We start from the raw sequence: 20,968 nt of genomic DNA, 5'->3' as shown, positions 1-20,968 counted from the left end.
TGCCCAGCTCCTCCACAATTCTCCTCTCTCTCTCTCTCTCTCTCTCTCTCTCTCTCTCTCTCACTCTATCTCTATGTCTGTGTGTGATGTCTGATGGCTTTGCGCCTTTAGGCGTTATCTCTCGATATACAGCCTGTTTGGGGCATGTGGTCAACTTTGTCTTGATTATTTGTGGGCAACTGGACAAAGTTTTTGCAACTTTCGATTACTTAATATATTAATTATTTTTAGAGTCAGTCGATTGCACTTGCATTTCTTCTTTAATTTGTTTACACAGTCAATACATATGTATATATTTACTCAAAAATTCCAACTATTTTAAAGCAAGAACAGCAGAGGTTCAACCTAATTACTTATCTAAAAATGTTTGTAAAATGGCATAAACATAAGTGAAATTAATAATATTGGGCAACAATTTTAAAATACTCGCTGTCAATACTGGTACTTAACTAAGGGATAGCATATGTATTAACAGTATAGAATACTATGAAAAGTATTTCTGATTTTGAACTGTGTATTGGTCTTGCGAACAAAAGATCAAATGTTTTAATACAACAATTGTAGTTTTCAATAGATAGTTTTAAAACGAAGTTGTTCTTTTTTAAGTGCATTCAGCAATAATTTAATTTGATTTTTATTACGGCCTCTTCCGTAAATCGAAAAGAAAGCTGGAGTATTTTAAGAGGAGTATTTATGACTCCTGCAAATTTGGATGGCTTGAAATGAAGTTCTACATCGATATATCAAATACAGCCTTTGACAGTTTTAGAATATGGTTTTATTTAAAATGGGTAGCGGGTATCTCAGAGTCGAGCACACTTTCTTACATGCTTTGACACAATCTAGAAAGTCGTCCTTGGACGTAACATCATAGTAGCTCTTTTAAGGGACTCAAAGCCGTTGAATTTCTCGTAGTAAATGCCTGAGAAGTTTAACCCATTGTATTTACCAGTCAAATGACTATAAAAAAAATGAGATTTTAGCAACAGTTTCAAGAAAAGGAATACGTAATTTTCTTACGATTTTGAACAACTATGATACCACCAGGCGGCTTTTTGACTCTCAGCACAATTGCCCTTGCTCCATGTATCATGATCCCGATCAAAGGTTGTAAATTTCTGGCGAAAATTATCACTGAGCGAATCACCCGCAGTGCCGTGGGCTTCGCCTAGCGTGTGAATTGCGTACTCTTCATCTTCGTCGCCAATCGCAAATTTCTCAAATATCTCGTAAGCTTTGTTTCCCTCAAAATCTTCTAGAATCACTATCAACTCCTGGCTGAACTCCGCTGTCAGTGCGTGTATTTTATCTAATCCCAAAAAGAATTCGCCATCTAGGTCGCCGAATCCCTTTTTGTAGGTATTCCACTTTCGATAAAAGTCCACACTTCCATCCGTTCGTCTCAAAATTACAGTCCAATTACCTCCCTGTGTGGTTGCATCACAGAACACTTTAAAAGGATGTTGAATGTGATTGGGAATATGAATCTCGTAGATACCACTATTTAATGAATGTGCTGTTGCTTCGGCACAACTGCGAGGGTGCGAGTGCGATACGATCTTTCGATACGGTTCCGTTCTGGGAAGAGGATGTGTCAAATTAAATGCATTTTGTATAGTCTTATAATTTACTTTAAGTCGTCTAGCGGCGAGGGAAATGCATTAGCTTCATAGAACTCTGTCCTTCGCTTGGTGGCATCACAAAAAAGCGCAGAAATATTTAGAACAAATATAATTTGTATTATTTTTAACAACATTTTCGCGACAGTAACTTTACTAAAACCAGCACCAAACTGAACTAATTTCCATATACATATTTCATTTTTATATCAAAGGTAAACGGTTCTTATCTCTATACTAGCTGCCCAAATGATAATAATGCTGATAGCGTTTAAGACTCCGAAAACTAAGGGATCAACTGAGAAAGCCAATACTTTTGAAAGAATTTTAACGAAACTACTTTTTTATTTAATCAATATCGAGACTACAGATAACTATGTATTTATAGAATGTATTTAACTCTTTAATATTGTCGGCTACAGCAAACAAGTTTTGTACAGTTTATGCTGCAAATAATTAAATTAGTAATGTTTATGCGTGAGGCAAAGAAGGAAATACATACATAACATATATCAGATTCATAAAAGAAGACAATTTGGTGTAATATTTGATAAATATAGTGAAGTAACAAGAAACTACAGACGAACTTGCTTGACTATGAGAAACCCACTATACATTTTCAATAAAAGTATTATTCTGTAGTATTCTTAAAATATATCCAAATGAATATACCAAAAAAATACAAAAATATACCAAACATTGTGTTCGATATATTGATATAGAGTACAAAATATATCAAATTGTAACTTAGACCAGACGGTAGCACAGATTGTTTGCCATGTAAAATTATTACCTATGCAAATATCTTCTACAGTTTTATCTGATCGCAACAACGTTATCAGAAATCATAAAGACTGTAGTTATGATTATATGTACAAACAAAATCGTTACTCTAGCTTTCAACTACAAGTGTGCTGTAAAACTTACAATTACAGCTGCTGAAAAAGGGGAGTAATATATAAAATGAATGTATCTGTTAGTCGCTAGGACAAATAAAGGACATATCAAATTATAAAAATGAGTTTAAAAGGCTTAAAACCAGTGAAAATAATATTTCATAAACATTTCTTTTTCTTTCAATTTATTTTATCACAAAACATTTGAAGCTGTATTTCTTGGAACTTTACAAAAAAAAAATAGCAACAACTTTGAAGTTCCGAGTGCTTCAACTCGTTTTTAAATAACATTCAGTACTTTGTGCTTTATCAATAAGTTTTTCATTAACACATCTGTTACACACAAATTACCAGTTTGCCTCATTAGGGCTGCTGCTGTTTTTCTCCTATTTTTTTAGATCTACAATTTCCTCTTAATTTAGGAAAAGTTGTGTGAACTGCTGCTGTGACTCGTGTGAGTTGTTAATAAATTGAGGCAGCTTGGCGCTTAGAGAAGGAGTTTGCTTCAGCTATGTTTATGCAAATTGACATGCAAACGCCTAATGGCAAAATGCTCTTAACCAGCCGCCCACCAATCGCGCACAGTCTGTTGCACAGGAAATTTACAGACAGCCGTGTCTAATTCGGATGCTGGCACATCGTGCCACACACTCACACATGTACAGACACACACACAAATACCTACACGCTGCTTTTCCATCAGGCCAAACCCAATTTCCAATTTCACACACTCAACGCCCCCCACGCACGCAACACTTGAGCAGCTTATTAACTAAAGCAAAGGCTAACCGAAAAATGCTTTTAAATGTTGAGGCATACGTGATGTGCGATGTGCGATGGGCGATGTGCTGTGGAGAGCATCGCAAAATATTACGCATACGCCCCGTGCGGTGAGCGTGAGCGTGAGTTGCGTCTCATTACTCAAACGTCGCATAATCCGCTGATTGCTGGCTCATTTTTTATGCACTTTGGCAAAGTTTCCCGAATATGCCCTCACACACGATGAGCTGATATATAATTTTGTTAACACAAAATTTGATGTGGTAACCGGCAAAAAAACATTGCGCTAACTGCATGACTTTCAGTTCTAGGAGCTATGTGGAGCACATTATCGAAATGAGTTTTTGGCTGAAACAGCAGTCAGAATAACAAGCATAAACAAGTCTCAAACACTGTCGGGGTGCCACTCGAAGGGGTCCCTCGCTCCACTTGCCATAAATAGTAACCAAATGCGACCAACAGAGCAGAAATATGTTGGCTGACAAGTGCACAGCCACAAGCACTGGGCAGGACAGGACGGAGATGGAGATGGACAGTGGCTAGCGATGTGCATGAGCATAAGTCGATTTGTAGTAGACCCAGCAAAGGATTACACATAGTCCTCGTAAATTCCGGCTTTAATTCCAATGTGGTCAACAAAAAAAAACAAACTTTAATTCATTTAACAACAGTTTTCCATATTTTATTTTGTTTCGCCAGCCAACAAACTGCATCCACACATGCGGCTTTAAAGCCTTTATTGTTTTTATTTTTGCATTTAAGCTGATTTACTTTTCACGGTAATTGCATGTTTATGCATTTGTTTGTTTTTACTCGGAGTGTATTCATGAATGTCTGAATGCTATTTATGTATCATGATTGAACCATTCATTATTTATGTATATACGGAACAGTTTCGCTCATGAGTAATTATAGTAAGGCATTGAAATTGGCAAACATATTAATAACGTGGCCAAACAATAAAAAAAATTAAAGTTTTCCATCCATAAATTTGCAAAAATACCAATTACAAAATAGCTTAATTAAAATACAAAAATAGGGCATTGTATTCAGAATAGTTTTGACTTGATCTTATAATATTCAGAAATTATAATTAAATGAAATTTTAATATTGTATTAATTGAATTTCAATTTTAATTTGAACTGTTAACTGTTAATTAACTATGTCTATGCAGAAAGCTTTCCATTCATTTATTCTATGAAATTTAAATATAAAACAATCTCATTTTATTATATAATACTGAATAATATGGTTTAAACTATTCTCTGTTTACAATCTATAGCGATGGATTGAAATTGATCAGCATTTTAATATCGAAAGCAACCAAAGTGTAGAACTCCTTTTAAAATAGATCTCTTAAGATATCGATGATGAAAGCGCTTTCAAAACATAATCCGTTAGTTATATTGTTTTAGCTTGCTATAATTATTTGTAGACATTTAAAAATAACGCTCTAATTAATTAATTTAAAGGTTTAGCTGAGCGTAACTACTAACGCTAAGCCTCAAGGTTTTAAATTGTGCTGCCGAGCAGCTACTGTCACTTGGCAGAGCAGCTTAGGCGTTTTGCTGTGGGGGTTATGTATGTTTAAGCTGCGTACAAATTGGGTGGCTAAAAGCGACCTAAACATTCCATACATGGAGAAGAGATTGGCTCAGAGAGAAGCACATCGCATGTGGGGCTATTTGATGTTGCATTAGTTGAGTGGCTAGGGGAATGGCGTTGAGTGGAGGGGACTAGAGGCAAGCGAAGGGGGAGGTAATCTCTGTCTTCCGTTCGCCATTCAAGTCTGTTGGCCCTGTCGGACTATCAAAAACGAGTTGGGACCACGCCCACAACAAACAGGCGGACAACAACAGCAATATCAGCGGCAGCAGCAGCTGCTAATGTGCCTTTGTCTTTGGCTTTGTGTTAAGAATAGGAAGACTGCAAGTGTTTAAGTGTGTGTGTGTGCCAAATGTATGTGCGCCCCTGTATATGCAATGCTTTTGCTGTTGTAATTGCTGCTATTACAGCTGCCTGTTTGTTTGTTTGTTTGCTTGTATTGTTGCTTCTGCTGCTGCTTCTGTTGCTGTTGCCTTTAAGCTAAAGACTTAATGCGCTTTGGCTGGCGAAAAGAGCGAGAGAGAAAGAGAGTGAGAGAGCTGACTGCATTTGGCTATGGAGAGCAACGTACAATCATCATCATCATCCGCTCAACAAAAATTATGCACAAAAAGCGAAAATAAAAGTTAAATCAGTGCAAGTATATGATGAGGTTGAAAGGATGCCTGCGAAAGTGGAAAAATGTGTACAAAAACGCACACAACACCCACACAAATATAAACACTCCCACATATGCTCCCACACATACATACATATATTTATGTACGTGTGTATAAAGCCTTTGTCAGTCGCTTTACTTCTTTGGTCCTTGGTGACTTTGCAATTTGCTTGCTTTTCGCTTTTCAAGAGGTTTTTCAAATTATGCACTCCACTTACACACACACACACAAGCAGACATATCCTCTTGTTACCTTGTACTGTAAAAGTATACTCTGTGTGTGTGTGTTTTTATTGTGACTGTGAACTTTTCATGCAGCACTCTGAAGTGCAAACAATGTCAACATGTAATTTTGTCGCACACAATTTTCTAGTTTAGTGCAAGGACATATTAAAAATTGAAAATCCTCTAACAAAATTTGGCTAAAAGCAAGTTTTTTCATTCAAAAATCATCATGCTGTTGCTCTTTTTTTTCAATTTAAAGTTTAAACTATTCTTATTAAATATATTCAATATTTTAATTGCAGTATTTTCTTGGAAATGTGTTTTGCGTTTAGCAGTTAGTAACAATAAAATTGCATTTCGTAAACTTTGCTTATATTTAATATTTATAATTTTTAATCTTTAAGATTTTGATATTTATCTTGTTTTTATTTTTCTTCGTCGATTTAAATATTTGAAGAAAATCAAGAAGAAATTGTTTTTCCAAAAAGTTTGCAATAAATCACAGATTGTCCGTGCTCTGTATTTATTTAAAAGTTTTCACTTTGCTTTAATGCCGCACCTCAATCGCTCCACAAAAAAAGTACTCCAATTATTGGGCACGTGCGTAAGGTCGGCAGTCCCATCAATTTACATGTAAATCGCCTCAAGTTGAGGAGAAATAAAAAACATGAAAATAATATAAGATTGCAGAGCGAGAACGAGAGCGCAGCAATCAATTCATTCATTTTCATTGAACGAAGCGCACCCAGAACGCAGGAACGCTAAACTTTGGGGGAAATATTTCAACTGATTGGGTGTTTTCCATAGTCGAAAAATTCAAAGAATACATAAAAAATACAACAAGGAAAAGTTAAGACTCTGCCGAGTTGAAGCAGTGGCAAAGCGAAATCGAAAATAAACCGCAATTCAAATGAAAGAATAAAATGAAAAGCGCACACGCAATGCGCAAGGAAGGGAAAGTAAATTATAAGCTAATGCCAAAGCTGAAATGATTTTTAATGAAAGGCAAAAGAGAAGAAATTCTCAAAAAAAAAAAATTCTGGCAATTGCGTTTCTGCAATCATTCCACAGCATTTATGCATTTGGAAAGCAATATTTATATTCAATTTGCTGGTGTTGTTTTTTTTTTTTTATTTACTTATTTATTTTATTTTTTTTTTTTTGTTATTTCTGCTGCTATTTTGTTGGCGGAGGGTTCGTGTGGTTTATTTTTTGTTTTACTTTTTGGAAGTGCTTAAACTTTTACTTTACGCTGATAAAATGATTGCAGTGCTACGTGATTTATTGCACTTTTCTTGGATTTTATTTGACAACCTTTCGTGCGGTTTCCTGCACAGCTGCTCCACGATGCTGCTGACTTCAGTTCGTCGACCATTTTGTTGGTAGTTTAAGTTACGGACCAGAGATGTCCTGTGTTTACGTTCGGGGCCTGTCAGCTGCCCCAGCAAACATCTTATATGGTTGTACGAAAAATGAAGAAAAATACATTTTCATGGAAACTTTTCAGAAACTTAAACATTGCACGCAAATGTACTGAATGACCTTAAAGCATATTGTGCGTTGGTATTTTCTTTGAAATCTGCATTGCAGATTGGCTTGGGTCTGGGATTTATGTAGTTCAAAAAGCATTTGTTAGTTACAGTTACCGACATAAAATGAACTGACATTTAGGTTGCTAGTGCAATGTATTTCATATGGTATTTTTATACCCGCTGCCTTTAGAGTAGAAGGGTATTATAGCTTTGTGCCTCATGGATATTTTTGCAATACATACAGTAATAAAACGCTTACTTACTACGAATCTTAGTTGCTCAATATACCATATACAACCTTTAGTATATTTTTAGTATTTGGGTATATTGATGCGGTATATTTTAAGTGCTTGTGCGGTATATAAATTTATTATATTTTAAAATTAATACTGCGCTGTTTTGCTTTTGAAAATGGAGAGTGGGTATCTCGCAGACGAGCACACTTGTCTTTCTAGCTTTCTTACTTGTTTTGCATTTGCAACGGTATTAAGTTGCAAAATTTACTTAGATGCATATTTTTCTTGCTTAAGAGCCACACAACAAAATTAATGACTCAATGTAAAGCCTATTTTCGAGAACTATTTAGGCCAATGAAAATTAAACTTGTGCAAATTGGAATACGCTTTACAACCATTTATTGCTCTGATTCTAGATCCAGAGAATACATTGCTGTAGAAATTATAAGCGTATTAGAAGCACATCAAAAGTTGAACGACAGCAAACAGTTTATATATTGGCAAAGAGAAGGCAATAACCTAACATAAAATCCCAAAGAATCTCAATTCCAATGCCCGCCCGCATCATCTATCAACGTCAAGCTTAACCAGAAAAAGCGAGTCTCAATGCAGCCGACCGGAGGACTGAGGGTTCGGAAAGTCTTATCTAAAAACGTGGCGCTGTGGAAAACTGCAGTGCCATAAGAGGCAGCAGCAATCTCAAAGAGAAATCAGACATCCAAGAAGCGAGAGAGAGAGAGAGAGAGGAACTGACAGACTTAAGCCTATCAATCAAAATGAGCATATAACCACCCAAAACGCTGACCAAAAGCTTAAAATATTCAACTTGAGCGCATTTAAGCCCATTTTGTGCGAGCTACTGCAACCAAATTGAATCATCATTGAGTGTGTGTAGAGGGAAGAAAGTGAAAAAGAGAGAGAGGGGGCTTTCGAGTGTATGACACATGCAGTTAAAAATGAATAAACGCCGAAACGTGGGGAGAAGAAGGTTTCGCAATGCGTTGCTGGGTTCTTCCTCGGTTGATGGCATTAAACGCTCGTTTGGCTGACACAAAACGACGTGGATCGATGCGATGCGAGCAAAGACACTGACAATTTTTGGGTTAATGGAATTTAAGTGAGGTTGGACACACACACAACTGAAATTGTGTTTTTCCCCCTCGTGTTATTTTGTTTTTTTGTGGGTAGCCACAACTGATTGAACATTTTTCAATCAAGTGTTCAGCAGCCGGTGCCCAAAGCGACTAATTTTAGCTGAGAAAGACGGGAGTGCAATGTGCGACTAGTTTTTATTTTCCGTTTCTAGAAGTATTCGCAATGCGCTACAAGAAGACAAACTGGTTTCTTTATAACAATTTCTCTCTATCGCTATCGATGAGGAAAAACCAGGCGAAACGGCAAACAAAAATGAAAATGAGAGACATAAAAGTGAGAGAGTGAGAGAGAGCGTCGCTGCGGCACATGTAGCAAAAAGAAAAGTTGTTTGCTGTAAAAGTCGGGCAATTGTCGGGGGCTATTGCAGTTGTTTTTCATTTTCTTGGCCCAATGTTGGTCAAACGCTTTGCCATATTCAATTCTTATTTCTTTTTTTCCTTGCACTTTGCCAGCCTGCAACAGTAAATAGCGAAAGTCGTTTTCAGCTCGTTTCTTATGTGGGCCAAATGTGCAGCTGGCCCAGACCAGGCCAGGCCGATTCACTGAGGAAATAAGCAACAGGCCCACAGCTGTGATAAGATATTTGTTTTCAGTTGTCGCAATAAAACAGTATTGAGAAATGGTTCGATTTTTGGCACTTGCTTTGGGTCACCAATTTCTGCTATCAATTCTATTTTCTTTCGGTAAAAGTGAAGTATAAAGTGCACGAAATATATATTTAAACATCGTTTCATATGCATAATATATCACTTTACAGTCAGCTAAAAGACTTTTCCTCTTTTCGCCTTATTCTGCTCATTGTGTCTCTTAAAACGTCTGTTATTATTGCCTATTATTCTTAGCATCCTTTCATTCGAGACTTTATCCCTTTATTATGCTTTTATTTTAGCCTTCGTTGTCTTTTATTTCCTGCGGCTGAGTTTGCTTTAACCACTCAACTGAGCTGAAGCTTGTTCACCTTTTTAACTTATTCTGTGCAATCTCTCCATGGGCTTTTAGTCTTTGTTTAATCCGTCCCTACGAGTGTATCTATTCATACTTGGGTAAGGTAATATACATATACATATAGACATATACTAATGTGGATATATATGTGCATATCTAAAACTATGTATACTATATAGAAGGGCTTTCTCTGTCGCTCCTAGTATTTGCCATCTTTTTTTTTTGGTTACTTTTTGTCCACTTTCTAGGTCAACTGCTAAAGTGACCTCGGTTTGCTTTGCTCCCCAGCGGAGTGACCCGCACCAATCATCCTGTGAACTAGAGTCCTGGTAGTGCATAGTAAAAACGAAAAAGCTAACAAAAAAACCAAAAACTTTGTAATGTTTGCTTGAGCATTCAGTTTAATTACCCCTTTTAAAACCTTTTGCAGTTTGTTTTAACATTTTGCACATTTCACGTTTTTCCTCCAGTATAATTTTTCACCATTTCTTCACGCAGAGTGTGGAGCCCTCATTTCTCACGCTTTTTGCGTATTTTTCATTATTTTGGCGCATTTTAAGTAATTAAAATTCCTCACTCATGGCAAATACATGTCTCCTTTCCACAGAATTCTCTTGGTTTTTCTGTTATTCAGTTTTTTTTATTTTTGTTTCGCAGACAGGCTGTGTATCTATAATTGCGAGTGTTTCTGTATCTGCAGCTGTAGTTGTAGTTGTATTTGTATCTGTATCTGCGGCTGTATTTTATGTGTATGTATCTGTGTAGACCGCAACCATTCTGACTTTATTTTCATTTAACTATCGATTTTTGTGGTTTTTTGAACGCAATTAACCTTCCGCTCTTCCTTTTGCTCTTAGTTTTCATTTCAGTTTGAATATTCCGAAACTTTTTGGCTTGATGAGCCATTTGTAGTTGCTGTTGTTGCTGTTGATGCTGCTTTTCCCTTTGATGAGTTTTCCTATAGGTCTTTTTTGGTTTTTGCTCGCTCTGCTCCTGCTGTCGTCGCTAAGTTTCGCCAGCTGCTGGTTTTGTGTCAATTTTTCATCTGTATTTACTTTGCTAATCCTTGCCGATAATTTGATGTGGTTGTGTCTGGTCGAGCCATGCTTGTATTGTTGGGAATTTGTAAATATTTGTGGCATTAGGATTACTTTTGTGGAGTTCGTTTTACTTGCTATTTTACAGTACATTTGTGGCAACATAAAGTCGACGGCATTTCATTAAATAGAAATCATTTCTCATTTAATTGATTTGCCATTAATTTGCAATGGACGCTTTTCAAATGGAATTAGTTCAGTAGACTTGTGCGAAACTAAATGTAGGTTTGTCTTAAATTAAACTCAATTTGCTTGTTTGCTTATTCCAAGTCAATATTTATCAATTAAATGCATAACTTTCGAGCAAACCGATGCCCGTCAATTATACAGTTTAATTATATTAATTAAATGGCAATCTTTTTTTTTAAAGAAATATTTTTCAATATGTTTTGATGCATTGAAAGCCAAAGGTAATTTGCCAGCAATTTTCAAATGTTGTGTTCATTGTACTTATGTATATGCACCATGCAATAGTACATCATCGGGCTATAGGATATCCGATTGGTCCACAAAAACCACAAAACAAACATCCGTACTGAACGATAAATCTTCGAAAACCAATTCCACAATCCAACTCAAATCGGCTAGCCGCAATTTCAAATTAATTGAAGGCCGGAAATTGAAACGCAACGTCAACGGACGGATGCTCCACTTCGTGCCCTCGCTGCAGAACTGGCTCCCCTCACCTCCGCACCCCTCCTTTTGTCATGGTTTCTCAAATTAAAAATACACGACAAACGCAAGGGGAACGCAGAGGAAACTGCAGGCAGGCCCAGCATTGACCGGATCACAAACAGTAAACAGCAACATCTAGAACAACGTTGCTGCATTTCATTGCCATTTGAGTTGTTGCATTTACGAATGAAACTTTTAACGTTTCATACTGGGATTTAATGGCCAAAAAAGTGGGCCCAATCTTGAAGTGACCCGCGCTGCGGCCCTGGGCGAGGTGCCTGCAATGCATTTCCTTGTAATGCATTTACTTTTGCAGTTGTGCTCGGTGTCGCCCAGCATCAAGTAAGCAGGCAAGCAAGCACTCTTCGTGTGTGGGCGTGCCCTGTCGAACTTCAAGTGCAAGTGTGTAAAAGTGTAAAAGTGGCAAAGTTGGAGGAGTTTTCCCTGGCACAAACATATTTATTTTGGCAGATGGACTGGAAACCAGAAACGAGAAACGAGAAATGGCAACACGAGCGATCAACTTGCACAGAACATTTCTGCTTTGCCAGCAACTTGTGCAACATTTTTAATGCATTTACCTCCCTCCTCCCCCTGCACATCACACATACAGAGACACGCACACAGATAAATGCATAAATGCATTACTTGTGTGAATTTTGGTTCTCCCTGTGGGTTGTTGCTGTTGCCTTTCTTGGCTTAAGTGTGGGTGTGCCCCCGATTGCCTAATGGAGTGTTCTGTGCAAGCAATAAGAGACTCTCAGGCAACAGCAACCACAACATCATCTAACAGCAGCTCAAGCAATATGGTGCATGACAAATCAAGACAGACATTATTTGATTATCTAAGATCTGGTCTGGCATACTTAAATTTAGAATTATGCGTATTAATAACGATGACTTAATTTGGGCTGCTTTACAAATCACGTGATTGCAGGCATTCGATTAATTAGTGAAAATGCATATCAACAGTGATTATGTTGTTCATGTTCGTTAACAGCATTATTTAATCTAATAACAACAATTAGAGCGTTCAAATTGTAGAAAGAAATAAAAAACTAGAGAATTTATAGTTTGAAATAAAATATGAATACAAATATAAAATAAATATAATATAACTAAAATATAATATAAATATAAAAGAATATTTTGATAGTATATTTCTGCTATCTCAGATATCTTACTAACTTTTCCTATCGTATCTTACTAACTTTGATTTTGTTTCTATCTTTTGCAGGCCGTGAGCGACTCAACGAATACATATCCCACTATGAAACACTCAACTATGATCATGAGCACGTTAGAGCTAGTCACAATAGAGCGCGACGATCGGTGACCAAAGATCATTTTGTACATTTAAAGTTTGCAGCACATGGAAGAGACTTCCATCTTAGATTAAAACGTGATTTAAATACATTTAGTGATAAGTTAGACGTGAGTATTAACTAAATTTGATATACTATCTACATCATATAAACATTTTATATTTTGCATTTGCAGTTTTATGATAGCAACGGCCCTATTGATGTGTCCACTGATCACATCTATGAGGGCGATGTGATAGGGGATCGTAATAGTTATGTATTTGGTTCCATACACAATGGGGTATTCGAGGGTAAAATTATAACGGAACGTGATGCCTATTATGTTGAACATGCCAAACATTATTTTCCCACAAATCGCACGACGACCACCGCAAGCGCAACCGCAACCGCAACAACATCGTCCTCGACGACAACGGGGTCGACAACTCAAAGAAGGAGCTCCACAAACAGCAGTCTCAACAGCATTAACAACAAAACTGCCATTGATAATAAGACAGAAAACTTCATAAATAAAAATGCTGATACCACCACAACGACGACGTCGACGACATCAACAACATTCCCAGACTCTACGACAATGTTCACAACAACAAAAACAACAACAACAGCGGAGGACGCCATCATCGACCAGGTGGATGAGAATGCCGCCGCACAGGACGAACTTGATTTTCACTCCATTATCTATAAGGAGTCACATGTTGAGGATGCCTACGAGAATGTGCGCGAAGGTAAGTCAACAAAAATATACTCCTGCCCTCAACTTTCTCAGAAATGAAAAATTTGCGCGTTTATTGTGAAAGCACTGAAGATTCGCCCTCGAAATATGAAAAAATAAAAAGAAAATTTGGCTTATGATTTATATGGCGTGCATTGGCTGAAGTTGAAGGCTTCATTGTGCTACCCAGACCAAAGTTTCAAGTCAACCTTGAAATTGTTTGATAACATTTCGCTTCTGTTTTGACACTTGAGTTATGGCTGTCTCTGAGTGTGCGCTAATAATACGAGTTCTTCGTCATGTTCCAAGTAGCCTTAGCTTGTCAAATTGTCATGGGGTCTCCAAGTGACAGTTTGTGGCTTACTTTACAGTTGTATGGCTTAAACATTGTTCATCGTGTGAAGTTTGCAATGCTGTTCACAATAAAACGAAAGATTCTGTATTGTAAAAAATATCTCCGAACAGTGTGAAACTGTTGTTGAATAAATGTGGAAGCATCATTAATTTGCTTGAAGAGTTTTATTCTTGTTATTGGGAATGCTTTTACTTTATGAGATAGCAACAAAGTGAGGTTATGCCATGCATGAAAATTGGCAACTTCGCAATTTGCATACGCATGCAGTGAAAATGCTGCCCCCGTCTGTTGCTGGGGCATGCTACAGCCAAGCAGTCATGCACAGAAAATTCTCTTACCAGTTCAATGGTCAATATTTTTTATGCAACACGGCAATAAACTGAGCCACAGATGATTCACCATCACACACACACACACTGCATTACGGCTACAATGACACTGACAATGAAAGTTGCAGCAACATGTGCCCATTGTGAATGCAACTTGGTTGATGTTATTGTGCCAGTCGCAACAATGATGAAATCAGCATCCACGTGCAACGTGCAAGGCTTCTGGACAGAGGCGTGGCCTGCCTTGGCATAAAAAAGGGTTGCTATTGTAGCTGTTGCAAGACAGGCAACAAAAGAGCTCCTAGCAGCAACGACAACGAAAATAGAAAACTAGGAAAAAATAGAAAAACAAATCTAATGCATAGCTAAACAACTGCAACAATAATTTGTAGCAAGGGGCAGACTGAAACGGGGCAGAATCGGGGGTTTCCCCTATTTCCTCCCGGGGATTTGTTGCAAAAATTGCATGCAATTTGACAGACACACACACACACAACAGCAAAAAAACAACAATGGCAAATAAAACTATTGTCACGGGCGCAGTTAGTAAAATATATATATGTATGTGCATCTGTGTGTGGGGGTGTGTCTAATTTTGGGGGCGTGGCTCGGCGCATTTGGGTGTAATCAGTTTAATGAGCTTACACAAAAGCCACTTACATTTTAGTCAGACTCCAATTGTTGTTAGTTAAGCGACATTTGTTGCCGTTTTGTTGCATTTGATTGATGCACTTCACACTGATTCCAACTGATTGTTCAGCTTACCATATATTTATCCATAAGTACATGCATATGTGTGAGTGTGGCGTGTTGTGTGTGGTATGTGTGGCATTTTGGCGTGGGAGAAATGTGTTACATTTAATTAGGCTCGTTTTTGGGCTAGTTTAGCATATTTTGTGTTTAGACAACAGCTTGAAATAACATGTCGGAACAATTGAAATGCATACATAAATCATGCTAATTAAAAGCATTGTTCTATATACCATCTGACAGCTGAATTGAGAAATTGAATGAGTGGCAATTCCCCACCAGGCTGCACCTAATAAGCTTTTGCGCTTAATTGACAAGTGCTGAAGCATGTGCATAATGTCAAATGAAGTGTGGCAACAGTGCATTTTCCATGCTTCTGTAGTAATTTTCAATTAACAACGACCTAAGTGATTCCGTAGTGTCAATTGAAGTCAAACAACAAAGACAATTAATGTGTGTTATTCTTTATTTTATTGGTAATGAATATTTATTTCTTTCAAGTGCGAACAACTAACAAGTATTCAAATAAATAATTACGATGCGATACAAAACTTGGACCATATTAGGTTACACTTTAAAGGTTTCGAATTTATTGCCAAACTTGTGTGAACAACAAAGTAAACTGTAGTGAAGTGAAGTAAAGCAAAGCCAAAGTATGTGGAAAAGTTCATAGAACTCATGGCCAAAGAGCAGCACATAAAGTTCGATTAGTGCAAAGTGCGCTGTTGCCATGCTTCACTTGTTGACACAGCAACTGTAAGCTGAACTTTTCCAGTTGGAACTCTTCTCGCTTTTTTTTTTTGTAGTGCCTTTTATGGCTTAATTGCTAGCTAACCATCCAGCAGCGCCTTAAACTGTCCAACTTTATTAGCTACTCCAAGGCACGCACGCAACAAAGTATGAGGAAAGTATGTCGAGGTGTTTACGCTCCTCGAGCTTATCAAAAATGTTGTGCAATCCTCTGTGTATATGTATCACCCTTTGGTCTCGCCCCCAACGCAACCCATCCCCACACACATTTAATGCCATTTAGCAGTATATTAAGTTTTGTGCTAGAAATGAGCAAATGTGTTGCACGAGAAGGGCGCTGGCCCCTGCTTTGATTACTTTGTTGGCTGGCTGGCTGACTGGCTGGCTGTATGCATACAGCTGCGTGTTAAAATCAACCAAGCGAGGACACGCATATTTCCCTCCTTTTTTCTGTTTTTGTTGTACCCATCCTGGCTTTGACACACTGCCGTGTCTGTCAGGCAGCCAGTTAGTCAGTCAGCAAGTAGCAGAGCGTACGTAAGACGACGGAACTCGAACTCTTGGAACAGATTGAGAGGGGCGTTAATACACCACGCAAACACACTGGGGATACGCAGCAGTAGCAGCAGTCTCTTCACACAGTGACTCCATTAAGGGACGACTACACTCTGCCACTTGAATGCTGTATGCGGCATGGAAATCACAATTTATACACATTGTTGTAATATAATTTTTGCCCAGCCAAACAGAATGCAACTGAAGTGGCATTTATTTTACTTTTTCTCTTTTTTTGTTGCCTTGCCCCTTCGTTCTTTCTTCCATTCTTTGCTTTGTTCAGCCACATTGTTTGGTCGTGCCATTGCAGTTCCCAAAACCCCTTGAAGGGGAGTCCCCCTCGCCACTACCCACTCTCCCTCTCGCGCTCTCTCCCTCTATGTCGCTCGTTGATATTTCTCGAGTGCATTGGCCGTGGCAGCTTTATGCAGCAAGTACAACTGCAACAGCCATTAATGCAATGCGGCTCATTTTATTTATGAGTGTTTTTTATTGCACTTCTTTAACATTGTGGAAATCGTGCAAATAGCCCCGCGTTTTGTTTTTCCTGCTGCCCGGCTAATGTGATTATTTATTTATTATTTTTAGTAGTTACGTTCACAATAGTCTAATATAACTAGCGATTTAATAGCCAGTTAAATATAATATAAATTAAGTCATATTTTCAAATTGAATGTGCTCTAATAGTTCTTCATGCAATGATTATATTATTACAAGCCTGAATAAATATTTCAACCCTAAGGTTGTTTAACTTACTTTAAAGTTATTTATAAAAATTATATTTTAAATTTATTAAAGCCTGCAAAAGCTAAGAACATAAGATTCTCGCCTGATTTAAGACAACTTTGGTAAACAATGATTGTTTTAGCTATTCAGCGAAATGTTGTTGTTTTCGAACTGAGCTTGATATTCGTCAACGATGCATGAAATCGGCGTCCTCTGAAAACACGTTGCACGTCACAAATACATATAGAATATGTATGCGTGTAGACAGGATTTACACACAAGCTGCGCTGCGATTGCGATGTTGTCGATGAGGACGACGATACCAAAAAGCGTACAATAATTTCCGGCATTTGATAACGACAACAATAACGACAACAAGAACTGTTTTTCGGGCAACGCTTGGGGGGAGTTTGGCGATTGTAAACAAACAAATTTCATGCTACGTTTCACCGGAAAGTTCAAAGCCATTTCGAGGGGTGACGCGACGTTCGAAAGAAAGAAATTCCGAATAGCAAATTGACAAGCGAAGTCGCGGCAGTCATGGCCGGAAATATACTGTATGCTTTTATGCATTCATTCGTTTTTTCACGTTATGTTGTTTATTTATTTCAATTTTATGCGTTATTAAAACGTATTGAAGTGAGGCATCCAATGGCCACGTTAATTGGCAGGCATGGGGTCGCTCACTCTTTTGGCCTGATCATGCACGCACCTCATGCTTATTGAAATTAAGCTTGTTTGCCTGTAGTCTATTGACAGACATGGTCATTTGATTAGTGCAAATATTTGTAGATTAAATGAATTTTATTTTTTTCTGTGCTGAGGGGGTGAGCAATAATATATAAGATTAATAATAATAATAATAATAATAATAATAATAATAATAATAATAATAATAATAATAATAATAATAATAATAATAATAATAATAATAATAATAATAATAATAATAATAATAATAATAATAATAATAATAATAATAATAATAATAATAATAATAATAATAATAATAATAATAATAATAATAATAATAATAATAATAATAATAATAATAATAATAATGATAATGATAATGATAATGACAATGACAATGACAATGACAATGACAATGACAATGACAATGACAATGACAATGACAATGACAATGACAATGACAATGACAATGACAATGACAATGACAATGACAATGACAATGACAATGACAATGACAATGACAATGACAATGACAATGACAATGACAATGACAATGACAATGACAATGACAATGACAATGATAATGATAAAAGTAGTAATAAAATAAATAATAAAAATAAGTAAGTAAGTAACAAATCATACAAAATTAAAATACTTGCAAATTTGAATTTTATTTAATATATATTAGTATTATATTTTAAATTTACATTATATTTTGTTTAGTTATTTGATTTAGTTTACTTAGTCTTTGTGGAAATCATTGACGAGACAATAAACTTAATGTGTAATTCAATTGTACTATTTGTATAGTCACACCTGCACTTATATCTTCAAATATGTATGTGTAAAAGCAGCATATGTATACATTTGTGCAACTCTTGATAAGTGTGTGTGTGTGGGTGGGTGGAGAGCGGTCAACGACGCTGCGCTACTCACTGTGCTGCGGTTGGTTGAATACATTTTGCATGCGTGGCGACATGTGTCAACTTCTATTAAGTTAACGTTGGTCATTCAACCCGCAGTGTGTCGGGAGCAATTCGCTCCCTATACGACATGTGAGAGGCATGTGGTCAGCAGTTTGCTGTTGCCAACTCTGATGCGGGCGATGTTAAAAGTGCGACCTGTCACGGGGCAGTTACGAGGGACATTTCTCGAGCTAAGCGATGGAAAAAACGCAGCCACAATGTGCACTGCAAACTTGTCAGACGATTTAGAAAATCTGCTTTATTTTTTTAGATTAATGCACTTTAGCTGCTGGCTTGATGGCGTAAGAAGCCCCACAAAGCGCATTTTTCTCGACAAATCTAATTTAATTTTGTACTATAGAATGTAAAAGTTGAATAAAAGTAGCAAAAGAAATATATTCAAGTTGAGAATAGCTAGCAAAAAGACTAAATTTATAATTTCTATTTAATCAATTCTTAGCAAAATCTTCTAATTGCATTTGATTGCAATCATTTAATAATTATGAAATGAAATTTAAATAGAAAATCGTATGTATTCTGAATGTTAATCAATACTGAAAAACTCCAAAATAAATGTGCATTTTGCTGACCAGATTTCATTTGTTGGTAAATTATGAATGAAATCCAATTGAGGTCATCGTGCTGCTGTGCTTTTGTGTCGAACAATGCATAATTGCTTTACCCAATTATTATTACAAAAGTCAACAAAATCAGGGGCCAGTGTCGAGACTGAAATGCAATTACACGTGACAAATTACAGAGATCAACAAAAGTGCAGCAAATTATAAATACGCATTCACAGTTAGTTGCGGCTGCACAAAAACAATTCAGTTTTAATTATTTGTACACTTTAGTTTTATTTTTATTATTATTGTGGGTGTGTTTTTTGGCCATTTGTTTGTCATAAACCATACTCATATTATTTTTTTTAGCAGTATAATTGCATTTGCCGTCCAGGAGATAAAACTCAAAGGTATTCCAGAGTGCCAGAGTTGGCACAGCGCGTGTCGATTGTTCCCAGCACTATGCAAAATTGCGGTTAATTGAATTCACTGAACACAGTTAGCTGCTTCATGTTGTTGTCTCTATGTGTGTGTATGTGTGCAAGAATTAATTGAAGGGCCAAAACAAGGGGTCGACATACCCGAGTAGCAAAATCGCGCATGACTAATTTTTCATGTTACACTGGACAAAAAAAACATAAAAAGAAAAAAAACAAAGAGTTGAAATTTTTTATGATAGCGAGCTTGTAGTGTTGAACAGTTTTCTATGGTTCACTTTTAATTGACAGCTGTACAAAGATAGTAAAATGCTGATATGAGCATTTTTGTTAGCGTGTATGAGTGTGTGTGTGTTGTAGTGTGTGTCACATGCCAAAATGACAATTCCTTTTGCTCGTCATGCCCAATGGTTTTCATGTTCATTGTCAGCTGCAAAAGTTGATTGTAGTTGTAGTTGTAGTTGTTGCGTGTTGCATGTTCCACTTCTATGCGCGGCGGCGTCATGTTGCAGCTGCGCTCTACAGTTGTACTGTAATTTTATGTTTTAGCTCCTCATAAAACGACAGCATCAATAAAAGTCAGTTACAGTAATGCGAGTGCATCAAATGACATTGCTCTATCTTTCTCACTGCCATTGGCAATGGAACGCACACTGAGAAATTGATAGAAAGATAATGATGCGTTACAATGTATCAACTTGCGAGGGACTTCTTGAAACAGTAGTAGAATTTTTATATACGCTACCCTTGGGATGGAAGGGTAACTTTGTGCCTCTAGGCAATGTTCGAATGAGGCAGAAGGAATATAAAAGTATATATGTTCCAAATCAACTTGTTATTTGCTTTGACTGGTGGTATATTTTGAATACAGTACTATATTAATATACCAAATATAGTCTTCAGAATATTTTTGTGTTATTTTAATTTAGTAGCGAGTATTTCACAGTCGAGCACACTCGGCTGAAACTTTCTTACTTGTTCAACTTTAATCTAAGGATATTACAAAATTGTTTTAGTTTACTTTTACGTGGTCAAGAAATACTTCGCTATTTATAGGAGAGATTATTATATTCTTCCATATTTCCCTACTAATATTTTTAAGCGGTCTTTTATTTATATTTCTAAATATATATTTTATTATCGTTATCGAGCGACCTGACTAAAGTATAGTAAGTTATTTGTAAGATTGCATTCTCCCACACTTCCATTTTCCATTTTTGTGTTCACAAAACAAATTTTGAACACACCAAACGCAAAATACTCGACACACAAAGATTTGTTATTGCAAATAGTTCAGATGCCAATTGTCGACGCCCCAAAGTATGCAACAAAAGATGAAAAGAATGAAAAAAATAAAATGGCTAAACAAATTCCTGTTTGA

The 20,968-nt window shown here is 36.7% G+C and overlaps 2 protein-coding genes across 4 annotated transcripts in view; one reads left to right on the top strand and one right to left on the bottom strand.

Moving 5' to 3' along the window:
• Positions 1–20,968, top strand: part of LOC132793610 (disintegrin and metalloproteinase domain-containing protein 10) — a 130,968-nt gene that overhangs the window by 80,867 nt on the left and 29,133 nt on the right. For all 3 annotated transcript variants that reach the window (XR_009633134.1, XM_060803609.1, XM_060803622.1), the window contains exons 4-5: positions 12,662–12,858; positions 12,925–13,477. Coding sequence is in view for 2 of the 3 variants with exons in the window: in XM_060803609.1 (XP_060659592.1) it covers positions 12,662–12,858; positions 12,925–13,477 (750 nt within the window). In the remaining variant the exon portion in view is untranslated. The remainder of the gene's footprint in view (positions 1–12,661; positions 12,859–12,924; positions 13,478–20,968) is intronic.
• On the bottom strand, positions 681–1,780 carry LOC132798201 (ficolin-1-like). Its single transcript, XM_060809967.1, has 3 exons — positions 1,632–1,780; positions 1,021–1,578; positions 681–960 (listed from the first exon to the last, which is right to left on the bottom strand). Exons 1-3 carry the CDS (start codon positions 1,754–1,756, stop codon positions 843–845), a joined length of 801 nt encoding a protein of 266 aa, XP_060665950.1. The 5' UTR covers positions 1,757–1,780; the 3' UTR covers positions 681–842.

This window comes from Drosophila nasuta, chromosome 2L, assembly GCF_023558535.2.
Source record: "Drosophila nasuta strain 15112-1781.00 chromosome 2L, ASM2355853v1, whole genome shotgun sequence".
Taxonomy (NCBI): domain Eukaryota; kingdom Metazoa; phylum Arthropoda; class Insecta; order Diptera; family Drosophilidae; genus Drosophila; species Drosophila nasuta.
The sequence above is the reverse complement of the archived record's forward strand: the minus strand, read 5'-3'. Positions and strand labels throughout refer to the sequence as shown.